The following is a 20,177-nucleotide window of genomic DNA, read 5'->3' on the forward strand; positions in this document are numbered from 1 at the left end:
TAACAGTCATTATTCTGAAAGTATTTAAAAGGGATCTAGAAAGCTCAAACAAGTTCAACTACCACCATTCCAAAGGCCAGACCATGGTATATTAATCTTATTTGTGTAAATTGCTGATGTAATATAACAACACTAAATTGATAAATACCTCGGGCCAAAATCCTGATATGAACAAAGATAAAGATTTGCTAAAAATGGGAACCAGTACCCTTAGAGTGTAACATGCCGAGCATTAATTTTGGTTTAATTAGCTCATTAAAGCTCATTAATGGGTGACGTAGGGGGTGGAAGATACCAAGGAACGGTCCTGACCGGTTTTAACATGGCAAAACCCAGGATTTATATTGGTCCCTCTTTCATCTCAAGTGGACACTGACCTCCCCGTGGTGTCACCTGGGGAACTGGCTTAACACTCGTTAAAGGTAGTGAGCTAACATGTGCCGCGCGTTCACCCATAAGAACGTTAAAAACTTGGGTTTGGGCGTCGGGTTAGTAACCCTACCCTAGAAAAAACAGCCTACTATGAAAAAACGAAAGAAAAAAAAAAACAAACCCCTCTAAAGTTGACGAACCCCGCAAACGTTTTAAGGACCATGATCTGCGAATCTGCACCTGGAATGTTCGCACTCTTTATAAAGAAGGTGGAGTCTTCGCATTGGCAGACGTACTTGAAAATTACAAGGCCGATATTACTGCCATACAGGAAATACGATGGATTGGGAAAGGCGTCACAACAACACCTAAAGGTGACGCACTGTATTATAGCTGCCATGACGTAAAACATGAGTTTGGTTGCGGATTCGTAGTTAGTCGGAGGCTGAAACATCTGGTATCAAGCTCCACCCCAGTGAATGAAAGACTTGCTGCAATTCGAATAAAAGCTAAATTCTTCAACATCAGCTTTCTTTGATATATTCTTCTTTCAAAGATATATATTACGAGCGCTTAGAAGAAACATATGACCGTTGCCCTGCCCATGACATTAAATTAATCATTCTAGGCGATTTTAATGCCAAAATTGGAAAGGAGAATATCTTTGGCCCAACAGTCGGGAAATTCAGTCTCTACAGTGAAACATCTGACAATGGTATGAGGCTGATAGACTTTTTAGCTGCAAAAAACATGGTAGTTAGCAGTACCAGATTTAATCATCTCGATATTCATAAGGGCACCTAGCTATCTCCAGATCAGAAAACAAGAAATCAAATTGATCATGTTGTGATAGATGGAAGACATTCATCGAGCGTGTTGGATGTACGATCGTTCCGAGGCACAAACATTGATTCGGACCACTACCTTGTTGCAGCAAAGGTACGCAACCGCTTAAACGTAGCAAACAAAGTACGAGCAGACACAACACGAAAGTTAGACATCGGTAAGCTGCAGATAGCCACAGCATATTCCACTCAACTAGCCCAATTGCTTTATCAAAGCACACCTCATCCCGATAACATATCAGCGCAATGGCAAATCATTGCAGCCGCAAATCCATACTTGGATACCAGAGACCTCCACCAAGGAATCCATGGTATGATCAGGAGTGTCGTGCTGCCACCGAAGAGAAAAATGCGGCATATAGGGCTACTTTACAATCCGTAGCAACGCGTAGCGCACGAGGGAGATACAGGGAGAAAAGGAGAGAGGAGAAACGTCTTTTCCGCAGGAAAAAGAGAGAGATGGAAAAGCGGGAGTGTGAAAAAATCGAGATGTACGGGAGTCAGAATGAAGTCCGAAAATTCTACCAAAGAGTCAAGCATCAAACTGATGGCTTGGTACAGGCACATCCTCCTGTAGAGACCAGCAAGGTAATTTGGTAACTGATACAGATAGTGTACTCAGGATATGGAAAGAACATTTTTCAAATCTGTTGGTATCCAATAGCAGCGAAGACGACGAAGATACCACAGTCCCAATCCCAGAAGATGGTATTGAATGTATACCGCCCAGCCAAGATGAGGTAAAGACAGCAATAAATCGGCTGAAGAATAATAAGGCAGCAGGGGCCGATGGCTTACCAGCCGAGCTGTTCAAAACCGGAGGCGACACGTTGATAAGGTGTATTCATTAGCACTATCTGGCAGGAAGAACGAGTACCCGACGATTGGAACCTGAGTATCCTGTGCCCCGTCCACAAGAAGGGAGATAAGACTGTATGCTCTAACTATAGGGACATAAGTCTACTCCCCATTGCCTACAAGATCGTGTCAGGGATATTATGCGAACGACTAAAGCCTATGGACAATGAGATAATTGGACCATACCAATGCGGCTTTAGACCTGGCAAGTCCACCATTGACCAGATATTTACCCTGCGGCAAATCCTGGAGAAGACCCAAGAGATGCAGATCGACGCCTACCACCTTTTTGTCGATTATAAAGCAGCCTTCGACAGCCCGCTGCGTTCAAAGGTATTCCAAGCCATGTCTGAATTTGGTATCCCCGCAAAGCTCAGCCGGCTTTGTAAAATGACTTTAACTGACACGAGGTCCTCAGTTAAAATAGGAAAGAACCTCTCCGAAGAGTTTGGTACCAAAAGAGGTTTCAGACAAGGAGACAGCCTTTCGTTGATCTCTTCAACATCCTGCTGGAAAAGGTTATACGAGAGGCAAACGTCAAAAGAAGTGGCACAATCTACACTAATAGTCACATGTTACTTGTTTATGCTGATGATATAGACATCATGGGCCGATCAGTAAAAGAAGTAACTGTATTGAAATGTTTGGTATTTGTTTTATTAATTGCAATATATTTGGCAACCCTTTTATAATTATAATAATCTTATGTACAAATACAACGTGGTGCATACACGCATACGCACTCTATTTACTCTCTTTCACTCTCAATTGTATTTTGTCTATTCTGCCATACTACATATGTATGTACATAAATCATCCAATCTTCATTGTACATGATGAACAGTTTAACTTTGTAACTTAACTTAGTTATCTTTGGTTTAACCTTGAATAAAGAACTGAATTCTAACCTGCGAAAAGTGTACTTCAATTAATTGTCATAGGAGATAAAACAACAGGTTATGGGTCCCACCGAAAAAACTGGTATTGTACAATTTTGTGGAGTAAATTTCGAAATTTGGAAATTTCGCGTCGAGAAACATTTAGCTGCCGCAGCATGTCTTGAAGCTGTGAAGTCGTCAACTCAAGATATGGAAAATGTGGAGTGGAGAAAAAGAGATGTAAAGGCGCAAGACATCATCACAAGTTTAATACACGACGATTATTTGGAGTACATACGAGACAAGGAAACTGCCAAAGCTATGTGGGACGCACTGATTGCAATTTTTTCTTGTAAGTCATCACAAAACCAAACGATTGTGCGAAAGGAATTAGCAAATCTAAGACTGAAGGAAGGTGAGTGTCTCAGTCAACATTTTCTGAAATTCGATTCTCTCGTAAGGCAATTGAAGAGTGCTGGAGCTAAACCTGAAGAAGCCGACTTGGTATCGCAACTTTTCTTGACATTACCAGAATCGTATGATCCGATAATTACGGCCTTGGAGAACCTTAAGATTGATGATTTGACTTTGGCTACGGTAAAACCAAGATTGTTGGCAGAAGAAATGAAAAGGAAAAACCGGAATGAGGACGATCATTTTCAGAAGTCAACAGCATTTCAATCAAGAAATAAATACAAAATGCGGTTTAATGGTAAATGTCATAAATGTGGAAAGTATGGACACATGAAAAAAGACTGCAGAAGTAAGAATGCAAAAATGGCTGCTGGTGTGAATGGAGTAAGTTTTATGGCGGATGCAAACATAAAGGCATCGTCATACCATGAGGAAAACGTTGTTGAATTTGCTCTAGATTCGGGTGCAACAGACCATTTTGTGAACAACAAGAATTTATTCAAGAACATAAGGAAACTTGCAGAACCTAAATATATAAACATTGCTAAGGAGGAAGAACAAATTTGCGTCCGTTCAGTTGGAGATATTGACTTGGTCAGCGATACTGGAGTTTGTGTAGAATTAAAGAATGTGCTATACAGTCCTGAATTTCGTGAGAATTTGTTATCAGTGAGTAAGGTAGTAGAGGCTGGTTTAAATGTTGAATTTAAAAGAGATACTGCTGTCATAACACGTCGTGGTTACACCATTGTAAATGCCAAGCGATCCGGAAATTTATTTGAAATAAAAATGAGTTTAAAGAATAACTTATCGGCGAATTTGACAAAAACAGAAGAAGGTGTCCTTTGGCATAGACGTTTAGGTCATATAAGCTACCAAGGACAAAACGAGTTAGTAAGCAAAAACATGGCCAACGGTGTATGTAAGGCACTGGAAAAGGACTTTTGTGAAATTTGTGTAAAAAGCAAGCACTGTCGGGAACCTTTTAATGGAACAAGAACAAAAGCATCGAGGCCACTGGAACACATCCATTCAGACGTTTGTGGTCCGATAAGCCCTACAGCGTGGGATGGTTCTAGATACTTCTTGACATTCATTGACGATTACACCCATTTCGCAATGGTGTACCCCATAAAGAAAAAGTCAGAAGTAGTCAACAAATTCATAGAGTACGAGGCCGTTGTCACAGCAAAGTTTGGATCAAAAATAAGCCAACTGACAATTGACCAAGGAAGAGAGTACACGTCTGGATCCATGCTGAAGTTTTGCCGAGAAAAGGGGATACAAATTCAGACAACGATTGCATACACTTCTCAGCAAAATGGAGTAGCTGAGAGGCTAAACCGTACGATTGTCGAAAAAGTCAGATCACTATTGATGGAAGCTAGTAATCCAAAATTTCTGTGGTGTGAAGCTATCAACACAAGTGTGTATATTCTTAACAGAAGCCCTTCAAGAGCATTAAATGAGTCGAAAACACCTGCAGAAGTGTGGTTTAATGAAAAACCTGATTTAACCGAATTACGAGTCTTCGGATGTCTAGCTTATGCATGGGTTCCTGCACAGAAACGTTTCAAATTAGACAACAAAAGCAAACCATATGTCTTTATTGGATACTGTCCTAATGGTTATCGTTTATGGGACAAGGAAAAACGTAAGGTGGTTCTTGCTAGAGATGTAAAATTTGATGAGTGTTCTTTTCCATTTAAAAACAAAACGGAGGCACCAATTGAGAAACTAATCGTAACGAGAAACAATCAAGAGGGGGAGGAGTCCGATGATGTTTCAAGTATTAGTGAACCTGATGAATCAAATGAGACGGAATCTAGAATGGATGAGAACTCCAATGAGAATGATGAGAGAACAATAACAGAAGAGACTTCGACCGGAGAGCAAGTTGCTGATGCACCGAGACGAAGTGAAAGGGTAAGAAACCCAACAGCAGATTTTCAGAATACTATTTGTCATTGTTCGAAGCCGTAACAACTGAACCAAAAATACCGGCAACATATGCCGAAGTTGAAAGATGTTCAAATAAAGATCAGTGGTTGTCTGCAATTGAAGAAGAATTAAAATCAATGGAAATCAACAAAGTATGGAAGATTGTCAAGTGTCCACAAGGTGTGAATCCATTACAATGCAAGTGGGTTTTTACAATCAAGAAAGACGAAGATGGAAATCCTACGAGATACAAAGCGAGGTTGGTTGCCAAGGGTTTCTTGCAAAAGTTTGGTAGGGATTACAACGAAATTTATTCCCCTGTAGCAAAGTTGGCAACTATACGAATAGTTTCAGCGGTCGGCGTAAGGAAGAAACTTTACTTTCACCAACTGGATATCAAAACAGCGTTCCTTCATGGAAAACTTAATGAAGAAATATATATGAAATGCCCAGAAGGTATGAAAGCTATACCTGGGACTGTTTTGAAGCTGGAAAAATCAATATATGGATTAAAGCAATCACCGAGGTGCTGGAATAAAACAATTAATGATGAACTGCTGGCTATGGGTTTTTCACGTTCTCAACATGACTATTGTCTTTATACTCGGACGAGTTCTACAAATTTACTTTATGTTTTACTTTACGTAGATGATCTGTTATTCATTGGCAATAATGAAAATGAAATTGCAGATCTAAAGAAAATATTATCAAGGAAGTTCGAATTGTCTGATTGTGGAAAGTTAAAATATTTTCTAGGAACAAAATTTAGCTACAATGAAAATGATGGTCTCCTGATATTGTCACAAGAATCGATAATAAACCATGTGATAGAGAAATTTGGAATGACGGATTGCAACCCAACACGAATACCTATGGAAAAGGGACTACAATTAAGCAACAACAAAGATGAAGAATGCAGAAAACCATATCGTGAGTTATTGGGAAGTCTTATGTATATTATGCTGAGCGTCCGTCCGGATATTTGTTTTTCTGTGGGATACTTGGGGAGATTTCAACAAAACCCTGGAGAAATTCATTGGATAGCATTAAAGAAAGTTCTTCGTTATCTTAAAGGCTCTAAAGATGTATACCTGGTTTACACGATGTATACCTGGTTTACACGTGGTATTTTGGAAGATTTGCATATCATCGAAAAGAATTATCCTGTTAAAATATATGAAGACAACGCGGGATGCATATCAATGGCCAAAAATATAGAATGCAAACGTTCGAAGCACATAGATATCCGACATCACTTCATAAGAGACCATATCTCAAAAGGCAACTTTATTGTGGAACCAATATCAACAAAGGACCAGATTGCTGATATATTTACTAAGCCATTAGATGCAACAAATTTTATTTCAATTCGAAAATTACTTAAATTATCAAATTGAGAGGGGGTATTGAAATGTTTGGTATTTGTTTTATTAATTGCAATATATTTGGCAACCCTTTTATAATTATAATAATCTTATGTACAAATACAACGTGGTGCACACACGCATACGCACTCTATTTACTCTCTCTCACTCTCAATTGTATTTTGTCTATTCTGCCATACTACATATGTACAGTGAGTGTCAAAAATATTCGGTTTTCAATTTCACCAATAATAACACCTCAGTATTTTCGAACCCCATAACCAATATTCAAAAAACCAAATACTTAAAAAATGTTGGTCCTGTGGCAATTAAAAAATGTATTTAACATGGATCCATGGCAACCCTATAAGCGAGAATAACAAAGAAGAAGTTGTTAACCCTGTTTTCTATGCGTCAAAAATATTCGGTTTTTGTAAATTTTGTTAAATATTTTGGCAAAAAACCGGTCAACATCGAACTTTTTCTGCAATATTAGTATAAATTTCAATAATTGTGAACAGAATCTTTGTTCCTGTGTGCAAAAATATCATATTTCATAGCAAATTATTAAAATTTAGGGCTAAGGAAAAACGCTTTCCTAGAAAAGAGAAAACTGTTCATATTTCTTTATAAAAACGGCAGGAATAAAGGGAATTTTTGCTTATTTTTGAATATTTAGTCGAATACATCTGAAATAATGTGCAAAAGTCACGAAAATATAGATATAATTGATTTCGTGAAACACATAACCCAGCCAAACCAAGGACTGGGAGGGAAGGTAGAGGAATCTCCTGAAAAATTAAGGCTAAACCGCCCTTAATTTTCCCGAAATTGGTCACCGAGTCCTAAATGACTTTCAAAAGATAGAAAATATGCACTTACATTCCAAAAAAATCGAAAGGATAAAGCCTTTCATGGCCTTGTAACACATCATAAGTCATTGATAAATACATGTCTCCTATAAGCTCCTTCGTACTTTTTGTGTTGGAGTACACAGAAAGGCCGGAAACTTGGTGGTATACTGATTTTCCTGCTTAGACATTCAAAACTAACTCCATTTCACTAGGTTTCTGATGTACATCAAGTTTTGAAGGTACATCAAGGCGAAATTTGAACTAGATTTTTGGTTATGTAAATAAGCCGATGGTGTGTGATGTGTTACAAGGCCATGAAAGGCTTTATCCTTTCGATTTTTTTGGAATGTAAGTGCATATTTTCTATCTTTTGAAAGTCATTTAGGACTCGGTGACCAATTTCGGGAAAATTAAGGGCGGTTTAGCCTTAATTTTTCAGGAGACAGGAGACCTTCCCTCCCAGTCCTTGGTTTGGCTGGGTTATGTGTTTCACGAAATCAATTATATCTATATTTTCGTGACTTTTGCACATTATTTCAAATGTATTCGACTAAATATTCAAAAATAAGCAAAAATTCCCTTTATTCCTGCCGTTTTTATAAAGAAATATGAACAGTTTTCTCTTTTCTAGGAAAGCGTTTTTCCTTAGCCCTAAATTTTGATAATTTGCTATGAAATATGATATTTTTGCACACAGGAACAAAGATTCTGTTCGCAATTATTGAAATATATACTAATATTGCAGAAAAAGTTTGATATTGACCGTTTTTTTGCCAAAATATGTAACAAAAGTTACAAAAACCGAATATTTTTGACGCATTGAAAACAGGGTTAACAACTTCTTCTTTGTTATTCTCGCTTATAGGGTTGCCATGAATCCATGTTAAATACATTTTTTAATTGCCACAGGACCAACATTTTTTTAAGTATTTGGTTTTTTGAATATTGGGTATGGGCTTCTAAAATACTGAGGTGTTATTGTTGGTGAAATTTAAAACCGAATATTTTTGACACTCACTGTATGTACATAAATCATCCATTCTTCATTGTACATGATGAACAGTTTAACTTTGTAACTTAACTTAGTTATCTTTGGTTTAACCTTGAATAAAGAACTGAATTCTAACCTGCGAAAAGTGTACTTCAATTAATTGTCATAGGAGATAAAACAACAAACTGATACCTTTATGAAGGTCGAAGGAGAATCTGCTTGCGGTAAACCGTGAGAAGACCAAGTTGATGGTGTCGACGCGTAATGCGTCCATTGAGCTCGGACCGACTGTGGAAGTTGGTTCCTATAATATTGAGGTAGTAAAAGACTTCGTCTACCTCGGCACCTCCGTAAACACAACAAACGACATCAGTTGTGAAATAAAAAGAAGAATTGCATTGGCCAACTGATGCTACTTTGGTGTAAGTAAGCAGTTTAAAAACAATGCCACATCTCGTCAAACAAAAATAACGCTCTACAAAACACAGATACTACCCGTGCTGATGTATGGCTCCGAAGCCTGGGTACTTGCGCAAGCAGACATGGCAGTGCTTGGTGTGTTTGAGAGAAAAATTCTTCGAAAGATCTACGGACCAATCTGCGTTGACGGTGAATATCGACGTCGCATGAACCACGAGCTGTATCTGCTATACAACGACATCAATATTGTTAAACGTATCGAGATGCAGCGATTGCGCTGGCTAGGCCATATCATAAGAATGAACGATGATGAACCCGCTAAAAAGGCGTATAAACACGGGCCGCTTGGCGGTGCACGCAGAATTGGCAGGCCAAGGAATAGATGGCGCAAACAAGTGGATGATGAGATGAAAAGGCGCGGTATTTCAGAGTGCGAAGCAACAAATAGAGAGAATTGGAGATCTTTTCTTAGTTCGACCTATGGAACAAATGTTCTGTAATGGACCAGCTAAGTAAGTAAGTAAGCTCATTAAAGCTTCAACGAATGTCCAAAGTGGATAGACAACTCATTAAGGAGCACACAATTTTGGTAATTCTCCATATTCACTCTTTATTGAAAGCGAAGTACTTTCAGTAATATTCAGTAAAAGTATATGCCTCCTGATTAAGGAGGGCAAGTATTATTTAAATAATCAGGTGTAATGCCTAACAAAGCTTGCTTTTTCCTTTCAACAAGTTTATTCTTAGAAGCGTACTGTCTCCTTTAGTCGTATATTTTACGCATTAGTCATTCCCATACATTTTAGAGAATATATATCACTGTAGAATATGACGGCCCATGGAGGATATCCGCATTACTTTTCAAAAATTTAAGTTTTGATGACTCGAAGTGTACAAAAGTTTATGAAATCATAATGAAATTTCCACTCCGGACATCCAAAAATGTTACTCACAACTGGATATGTCTGTTGCAGAACTCCTTTATAAGTTGTCGTGCGCATTTAGGGTGAACTAAATTGACGCCCAAGTCCTTCATAATTAGTAATGCGTGCCAGCACAATAAAAACACATTCATCACTACAGAAACAATTTAGAAGATGGTCTTTCTTTCAATAGACGCGAAAATAACAGTTATATAGTTATGCAATTGTTAACTTAATGAGGAGAGTCCTTAAGAGTTTTGAAGGACTTGGGCGTCAATTTCTTTCTCCCTAAATGCGCACGACAATTTACAAAGGAGTTCTAAAACAGGCATTTCCAGTATTGAGAAACATTTTCGGATATCCCGAGTGGAAATTTCATCCTGATTTTATAAACTTTTGTACACTTCGAGTCATCAAAACTTAAATAAAGAAATGCGGATATCCTCGAGCGGCCGTCATATTCTAAATAAAGTAAATATTCTCTAAAATGTATGGGAATGTCTTATGCGTAAAATATACGAATAAAGGAGACAGTACGCTTCTAAAAATAAACTTGTTGAAAGGAAAAAGCAAGCTTTGTTAGGCTTTACACCTGCTTATTTAAAGAATCCTTGCCAAAGCAGGATATACGGGTGTATCCCTAATCAGGAATATTACTGAAAGTACTTCGTTTTCAAAATAGAGAGAATATGCATCGACATTCTAATACAATCTTTATATATTCCCAATTTTTAAAGGGGGTTCTATTCAAATGACCCAAATTTTTTACTTCAATTTTTGACTTTATTTTGTTTTCCTTGTATAATTCAAATTAATGCAAATGAATGACTAAGTTTACTCAAAATACATGAAGCAAAATATACTAAAACTTAAAAACTTCATATCTTGTATAATTCGGAAAAAATGGAGGTGAAAACAATTTTGCAGGGGGATTCTATTCAAGTGAGCGGCAGTGTATATCGCCAATAAACTTTGCATATATTGACGTAATATTGTTTGATGAGAATATTGTTGCCTAACTGTATTTGACAGAACATTTTGTATGGAACAAACACGTGCAATTCTTAATTTTTGGTTTTGTTCGACCTTTTTATTTGTGCAATTTATAAATATTTTTGCAATAATTCATGTCATGTAGATTTATTAAATGTAATATCTCGACCTACTTCTTATAAAAATATGACATTTTTTGGAATATGTGGGAGAGGGCAAATATTCCCATCTCCCACGTATTCAGAATAGGACTGATGGGATGTGAAGTTTCGTGTTTTATTTTCGAAGTGAACGTGAAACAAGCTGTATGAGTTTATTTCGTCTCGTTTTGATATTTATATTATATACTCGTACATATTCGATTTCTACCATACATACTTAAATTTGTATTACTATTTTCTAGTAAACTTTGAGGAACAATTGTCGGCATTATATGGTGGCTATTTGGAAAATCAAAAACAATTCCTTCGGCTTGCTATTTTAGCCGTCAGAAGATTATACAAAAATGCCTACGATGTTGAAAAGTCTATAATACTTGTAGGACATTCGATGGGTGGCAAAGTGGCGCAAGCTGTTCTACAAGATCCAATAATTGCAAAATATATTAACACCATAATATATATTTCGTCGCCAATAGATAAACCAGTTGTAAATTTCGATCCAAAGATTGATACATTTTATTCGTCTACAGATATGTACTTTACTAACAAGAGAACTACCTACTTACCAAATCGACAAACAAATGTGTGCACAAATTTCCAGGACAGAATACCTCAACAAGGAAATGAGTCAAAAATTTTAGATAATATTCTAATGATTTCTATGGGAGGAGGTAATCGAGATCTCTTAGTACGTGATGGCTTAACAACATCCCAGTACAATGATATTCACGCAATGGTAAATTCAATATATTTCTTAATTACTATATGGTTCTAAATGGGCTGTTTTTGTAGACTTCATCAATACCCAAAGTTTGGCTTAGCTGTGATCATTTATCTGTAGTATGGTGCTTGCAACTGGTTTTGGTTATTAATCGCTTCATTTTTGGAATAGCGGTTATAGATGAAGAAAGAAATGTATATTTTTCCAATGACAAATATTATCGTACACAAACAGCTATAAATTATTTTGTGGTATGTATACATACATATGTCTGTACACGCGATTTAAACATTTTCATGTATATAAAGGCTAGTATGTGGTATCGTTGCTTGTTTATTAATAACATTTCAATTTATTTCTTAGAAACCGTTGAAAAATCATAAATCTAATGAAGTGTATTTTCCAAAATTAACACCGGATTCAAGTTGGCAGGTTGATTCGAAGATTGCTTTTCGCAAAGTGTTTAAAAATGGTTTACGTGCCGATTATAATCATTTATTACCTATTATGAAGTACAAGGATTTTAAGGTTGGATTAACGATTTCAATAAATAATAACATAATATATAATTTTTTTCATACATACTTTTTAGAAAATTTACATAGAAATTGAAAGCCATGACGATTTTGAAAATGATTGGATTTTCGGCTGTAAAGCACATGGAACAGATTCCGTTGGAGTACATTGGTAAGTAAGGGTTAATTGGGTGGAAACGTCAACAAGGTCTTAATGTATTTATGTAAATCTTTGACAGTCGGTTTTATTATAACTCATAAATAATCTGAAGATTGAGTTCATTGATAGATAATTCGCAGGCAACATTAGTTAACGTTTTACAAATAACATTATTTTTGTTGTATCGTGCGGTAAAGATCAGACTGTAAGCTTTCATGGACTATACAGTCACAAATATGTTCTACAAATCGTTTCTTAAAAATTTTCATTCAAAACATCACAGCAAAATGTTCGATGACAAATCATGAGTTGAATCATGGATGTAAGTGATCTGGCATGTCATCTTTTTGTCATTTTCACTCATGAATTGTATATGAGCGTGACCCCCAAAAGATGACGTTCTTTTTTGGATCCTAAGCATGTCATTTTAACCAATGCGTTAACATGTCATTTTCACCGATGCTTTGACATGTAATTTTAACCAATGCATTGACATGTAATTTTCATCAGTGCTTTGACATGTTAACCAATGCATTGACATTTCATTTTCACCAATGCTTTGACATGCCATTTTCACCAATGCATTGACATGTAATTTTCACCAATGCTTTGACATGTTATTTTCACCAATGTTTTGACATTTCATTTTCACCAATGCTTTGGCATGAAATTTTCTTATGTATGTATATTGTTTGGAAAATGAAAAATGCTGTATTTAAATAAAGGGTTATCCATTATGTGGTTTCAAAAGTAAACGTAAATAAAACACATATAAACTATGATATTTCATGATATTTCTTTTTTATTATAAAGTTTGAACGTTGACATTTTATGTGAAACACTACATCATTTAAATGACCTTTACGCGAACTGTTGCAAGCATGGAATTTTTGAGGTCGTTTTCGACCACTTTTTTACAAATATTGGGCGGTATCTCAGCCATAACTTGACGAATGTTGGTTTTTAAGTGCTCAAGAGTTGAAAGTTTATCTGCATAAATACGGTCTTTCGCGTAGCTCCCCTAAAAAAGTATAATGGTGTCAAACCACATGATCTTGGTGGCCAGTTGATATCGCAACGACGAGAAATAACGCGGCCAGAAAATGTCTCCTGCAATAAAGCCAAATACGCTCGAGTTGTGTGGCATGTGGCACCGTCTTGTTGAAACCACATATTCTCCAAGTCGTATTCTTCAATAGCAGGCAAAAAAGTCGGTTATCGTATGGCCATTCCGCTCCGAATTGACCGTGACAGTCGTTTTCGAAGAAGGAAGGTCCAATCACACTTTCGGACCAAAGACCGCACCAAACAGTGACTTTTTCTGGGTGTAATGGCCTCTCTTCAATTACCTGAGGATTCTCAGAAACCAAAATACGACATTTTTGTTTATTAACATACTCACCGAGCGAGAAATGCGCCTTAAAAGCAGAAAATTTTGTTCAAAAATCACGAAAAATCAATCAAACAAAAAATCACCATTTTTTTTGTAGTAGGTTTTGATAATTTTTATGCGTTTTTTGATAGTTAAGCGATCCATTTTCGTAAATGTCAGACTTTCAACGGAAAATAAAAAAAATTGTTTAACAACTTTGTTTGACAAATGTCGAATTCCACCCCCATACTTTTGAAACCACGAAATGGATAACCCTTTTTGATTTTCATGACAAACAAAACTTTTTATTAGTTCAAACGAATACATACATACATACATGAAATAATTACAACTAATTTATCAGCAAAAATTATAAAAAATTGCAATTTATCACCGTCGCTGTACGGCAACAGAGTTTACTTCCTCTGCTCTCCGCATTTTGATTCTGTTTCGTCTTACAAAATGTTTTTTCTATTATCTTCCCAACACCAGTTCAGATTTCTACATGGACTCCAAATGCACTCCCTTACGAATTTCTTGTTCGTGAATTACTTTAAATTGTATAAAAAATAAAAATGTACATATACTCTTTCATTTCAGTAGTGGGATTCTGTAACTGATTTTTTGCTGTTACCGACAAAAATCGGTAAAATTAAATCGCAAAATTATGACTAAAAACATAAAGAAAATTGGCATCACTGTTTGTGTCGGTAGAGGCTAGCGACTACTTTTTATTCATCGTTAACTTACCGAAAAATTTCGTTAATTATCGAAATTATAAGCATTTTAATTTTACCGACTATTATCGATAACAGCAAAAATGAGTTACAGAATCCCACTACAGAACTGATATCGCTACGTAGGGATCTACAAATCGACTTGCTTTTTAGGGATCTCGAGAGAATCAAATGTAACGAAAGGAAAATATGTAGGTGTGTACGATAACTTTCCCAGCAAAAATTACTCAGTCAATTCCAGCAACCTCTCTCAGTGAATTTTACTCTCTCAAGCAAGAAAAATTGCAGAAAGTTATCGAACAACAATTTGTACAAACTTGCAAGGAATCAACTGTTTTGAAAAAGAAGAAGAAAAGTTTTTGCATCAATTTGATGTTCTTGTTTTCCATGATTTTTTTATATTTTTCAGCTTTTGATGTTTAATTTTTTGATATTTCAATGTTTAATTTTGTTTTCGCCAAACAAGAATAAAAAAAAAAAAACAAAACAAATGTTTTCAAATCAGCTGATCAGACTTGCAAATTTTTGCGGGACAAATTTTCCCAGCAAAAATTTGCAAGTTCTCAGTCACAAAACTCTCCAAACTCGCTCTCTTTTGCTGGATAATTTTGTTATCGAACAGCATTCAGCAATAATTTGTACGAATTTGTACAAATTATTGGGTTATCGTACACACCTAATATCATTTATGCGTTATTAATTTATTTTTAAGTTATATTATTTCGGACTTTTTGTTTAAATTCGCAGAATCGAGATTTGATTGATTTATTCATTTAGCTTGATGATTGGGACTTCCTTTTTATTGTAGTGTCTAAACGACGTTTCGAGCTAGGAACAAAACCAATTGTTTAGAAGTCGTACTTGTATGATATACAGGAAATATAAGACAACATTACGACGAGAGTTTTAACAACTTTGGTCGTGATTTCGAGTCTCCGACAACATTAAGGGGTCGATTATTAATATCAACTCAACTGTAGTTGCGTTGCCAGAAAAGAAAATCATACAATTAAAATAAGTGAAACGACAGAAATGTTTAAAAAATTCATTCAATATCAGTGTTTTGAACTGTTAGCTACTAATTTAATTGTAAAAAGTAAGAATTTCAATGAAGAAATTGGATTTTTTATCATTAAATTTGCTATCGGCTACGCAACTGGAGTTGGGATGCTATCCATAATCGACCCCTAAGCCTATTGTAAATAATAAACCTTATATAGCCTTAAACATATTTAGATAAATAAAGGAAAATATAAAGGAGTATAAATAAAAAACACAAACACCATCTTTATTGCATCGATGGAATGGGTTCAAATGCTGATGAAAAGATCGGATCTTTCACGACTTCCATTGCGCGGGTTCAAATGCTAATGAAAAGATCGGATCTTTCACGACTTCCTTTGCATGGGTTTAAATGCTAATGAAAAGATTGGATCTTTCACGACTTCCTTTGCATGGGTTCAAATGCTAATGAAAAGATCGGATTTTTCACGACTTCGTTTGAACCAATACAAAAGATGCCAAGGTTCTCCCTCATCAGATTAAAATAAGATATGCCAATATTTCGTGTAAAATTTGCTTTCATTAACCATCCTTAATTAAATATGTCTTATTTTAAAGGTGCCGTGGTTTCTTCGACAAATTTCAATATTTTTTCGAGTTAACAGTACTATATATCTTATAAAATTACATCAGGTGCTAATATACAGGATATGTTATATTCCTCAAAGAGGATACCCTCACCACGACGTTTGAACGACTATCAATAAAACAATTTTAATAATATGAAAAATTTAACAATATTATTGAAATTATGCATGGCGGTGCTATTATTAGGTCTGTACAATAACTCAAAAATTTGTACAAATGTAAAATGCTGTTCGATAACAAACTTGTTCAGTACAAGAGAGCGAGTTTTTGGAAGTACTTTTTACTTGCGAAGTTATCTAACAGACATGTTTTTACCGGCACTGTATGTATAAATATAGCTACAGGACATTAATAAAATATATATAAGCAATATATATCTTCACAAAGATGTTCACTTTTTACGGTGTTTTATTTAACTTGCTTAGTTCAAATCTGGTAACTCATTTTTAACACTGATGCAGTTTACCAATCGAACTTAAACTTTGCACACTTTTCAGATGTGAATGACAATACATGAATATGTAATCAAAACCAATATTGGTCCGTTTCTACACTGTTTTACAGTGCTTTATCTAAATTGCTTTTCAAATCTGGCAACTCATTTTTCACATAGTTGCAGTTGACAAATCGAACTTAAAATTTGCACACTTTTTAGATTTGGATGACAATACATGAATATGAAATCAAAACTAATATTGGTCCATTCTTACAGTGTTTTACGGTGTCTAACTTGACCCCCTTTTCAAATCTGGTAACTGATTTTTAACACGGTTGCAGTTGACCAATCGAGCTAAAACTTTGCACACTTTTCAGATTTAGATGACAATACATGAATATGAAATCAAAACCAATATGGGTCCACCCGACTTCTGGTATTTTGAGGATTTTGTCTTCATGTTTAGCCCGAATTTGCTGTAACTTGACATTTGGAGTTCTCAATAGGCCAGGAACTTCCCCACTAAAAATTGTGGACGTAGGTCAAGGTTTAATATAGCCTCCATATAACGGTACCACCCAATTTCAAGCATTTTAATCTACATTTTCTGCTCAAATGGACTATAATTCCGCATTTGGGGTTCTCAATGGTCAAAAAATTTATTTACTAAAAAGTTAAAAATAAAAATTAATTAAAAAAAAATTAAGTTTCAGTGTTTTATTTAGAAATGCACTTAAAACTAAAAAATAATTTGTCGCTTAGCCTCAATAAATATATTCTTTCTCATGATAGAATCTCTCAAATAAAACGCTTGCCGTTTAATTTTGCCACCATTCATAATTTAAATGCAAGCGTTTTATTTGAGAGATTCTATCATGAAAAAGAATATATTTATTGAGGCTAAGCGACAAATTATTTTTTAGTTTTAAGTGCATTTCTAAATAAAACACTGAAACTTAATTTTTTTTAATTAATTTTTATTCATAATTTATATGTTTTTGTAGCATATGTACTAATATGAATATTTTGTGTAATATATATTTTTTAGTGAAAAGGGAATATCACTATCACATTTTGTACAAAGAATACCATCTCACGAAATATATCGTTATATGGTATTGATTAACTTTCAAAGAATGCAAAACTACTACCCAGATTGGACACACATTCTTGTCCGCCTGAAACCCACAAACAAACCTGTAAGTGTATCAGAATTTCCTGGAACTATTGCAAATACATACATTTATTTATATTTTATTTATTATTGTTCTCTGTTTTCCTATTCCAATAGACATCATTGAAAATCGATGCTTACAAACGAGAAGATAGAATATACAAAATAAAAGCTCCTAAGCTATCAATACCTAAACCCAAAACGCTTATAAATGAAACAATTATGGGAAGTATTTATAGTGAAATTCTCATAGAAGGTAAGTTGGTTATTGTAATTTGTGTTAGTATGTATATAAATCCCGAAAACTATAATTAAAGGATTGGACGAACCATTTCCAACAATACAATTCGATATCGAGCCCTTAGGTTGTGGTGATAAGGACTTTGGAGTAACTGGAAAAATATGCATTCCATGGGCTCGAGGATTTGATAGACATATTTATTTAACGTATGTTATACATATATATTTTTTTACATTGAACACTGGCATAAGCCAACCATTTGTTTCTTCTTTTAGACCCGATTCCAAAGAAAAAACTATATATGTAAACGTCCCATTTTCTACACCAAATGGTTATAACACATCTCAAAATCCAGTCTCTTTGGAACTATTCTTGAGTCCCATTTGCCGTTATAAAATAAGGTTTGTCATTAAAAGTTAGTTTTGTGCCTTACTATTAATTACACTGTGAACCGAAATTTTGGGGGGTGGAAAATTCCTTTTGGGGATGAAAGCTCTTGGTGAGTATATACAGAACTTAGAAGGACAGATCCGCCGTGAGTCGAACTTCCGCGTTATGGCGTGATGAAGTTTTTGCTAGAGACCCTGTAAGCCATGAGGAATTAGCGTTATATCTTTGTTCACTGTTGCTTTAGCTTTTTCTGAGATGACATGTCTGCAGTCAAATCGAATGAGGATTATTTTCGTAGAGCACTTCGACCTTCTATCTCGCTTCCTTCAATGTCCTTTTCGTCCTTTATTTTAGGAGCCGCTATAAAAGTACCACAAGATGAAGTTTTTCAGCTTCGAAATGTTCTGCAAAAATGTCGCTCAGAAAATTTTAGGTACTGCTCTCATTAACAATTAATCGAGTTTGTCGCGTTTTCGTGGTCCTTTTGTGCATTTACCCTGATTTTGTTCAGAAAAAAAATATATTTTGTTTTTTGTATATTCGTTACAGAACATACAAAAACACAAAATACAGTTTTTTTCTGAGCAAACAGTGGTAAATGTAAAAAATTACTATGAAAACGCGACAAAATCGATTAGTTGTCAATGAGAGCCGTACCTAAAATTTTCTGAGCGACATTTTTGCAGAACGCTTCGAAGCTGAAAAACGGCATCTTGTGGTACTTTTATAGCGGCTCTTAAAATAAAGGACGAAAAGGACATTGAAGGAAGCGAGATAGAAGGTCAAAATGCTCTAAGAAAATAATCCTCATTTGATTTGGCTGAAGAAATGTGATCACAAAAATAAGCTGAAACAACAGCGGACAAAGATATAACGCTAATATCTGAGGGCTTATAGGGTCTCCAGCAAAATATTCATCACGCCATATCTCAAAAGTTCGACTCACGGCGGATCTGTCCTTCTGGGTTCTGTATATAATCACCAAGAGCTTTCATCCCGAAAATGAATTTTCCACCCCCCAGACTTTGAGGTCCATTTTGTTGCACAGTGTTAGTTATCAATTTTAATTTTCAGTTACCAATTTTCCATTGCGGGAACATCGTCTAAGATTGTACAGGAATTTTATCACTGGCTTCCGGCTCATTTGTCCGCTGTACTCTTTTTAGTTCTCCGGAATCAAATAGTATCGTTTCAAAATTCAGAAAAGACATTATTTGTAAAGCCCTATGCTGGATTCTTTCAGAGTAAATCGCTTTATATTGTAACTGGTGATGATTTACTACAATAAAATAAAATATCAGTGAAACTAACATATCTTTATTTTTAGCTTGCCGTCTTTTGAAGAAACTACTGTTAAATTTTAAATTTCTTCCAATCTCTACTGATCCGAATAATTATAGTTTCTATGTATCAATAATTATTCATGGAACAGCCATAGTTCTCTCCATAATTTCAGTCTTTATAATATGGACGATCTTGACATTTCATGGTAACATCCTTCATAAAATTGCACTCAAGTAAGTTTTTTTTTGTTGGGATATGAATTCGTTCAATCATTATGTATTTTATTTACTTTTATGTATTCAAATAGGCTAACACGAATATCTACTGCCTCATCAGAAGTTTTGATGAAAGTTATTACAACTCTGCCCTTATCCTTTGGTGTCTTGTTTATATCTATTTCATTGGGCACCTGTAGTGGCATTGGTCTAACACTGGCAACAATATTCTACTTTCTCGTGGTATGTATTAATCAGTTTATTAAAT

General features: G+C 35.3%; 1 protein-coding gene across 3 annotated transcripts in view; it reads left to right on the top strand.

Annotated features, from left to right (window-relative positions):
* Window positions 1-20,177, top strand: part of PGAP1 (GPI inositol-deacylase) — a 48,987-nt gene that overhangs the window by 27,403 nt on the left and 1,407 nt on the right. For 2 of the 3 annotated variants that reach the window (XM_073978915.1, XM_073978916.1), the window contains 11 exons: window positions 11,257-11,750; window positions 11,807-11,986; window positions 12,099-12,263; window positions 12,328-12,422; window positions 17,654-17,804; window positions 17,897-18,035; window positions 18,097-18,226; window positions 18,296-18,421; window positions 19,485-19,678; window positions 19,738-19,927; window positions 20,002-20,152. In XM_073978915.1, the coding sequence (XP_073835016.1) occupies window positions 11,257-11,750; window positions 11,807-11,986; window positions 12,099-12,263; window positions 12,328-12,422; window positions 17,654-17,804; window positions 17,897-18,035; window positions 18,097-18,226; window positions 18,296-18,421; window positions 19,485-19,678; window positions 19,738-19,927; window positions 20,002-20,152 (2,015 nt within the window). The remainder of the gene's footprint in view (window positions 1-11,256; window positions 11,751-11,806; window positions 11,987-12,098; window positions 12,264-12,327; window positions 12,423-17,653; window positions 17,805-17,896; window positions 18,036-18,096; window positions 18,227-18,295; window positions 18,422-19,484; window positions 19,679-19,737; window positions 19,928-20,001; window positions 20,153-20,177) is intronic. The other variant, XM_073978917.1, reaches the window with a different exon arrangement.

This window comes from Musca autumnalis, unplaced genomic scaffold, assembly GCF_047663935.1.
Source record: "Musca autumnalis isolate F117 unplaced genomic scaffold, ASM4766393v1 scaffold_3, whole genome shotgun sequence".
NCBI lineage: Eukaryota > Metazoa > Arthropoda > Insecta > Diptera > Muscidae > Musca > Musca autumnalis.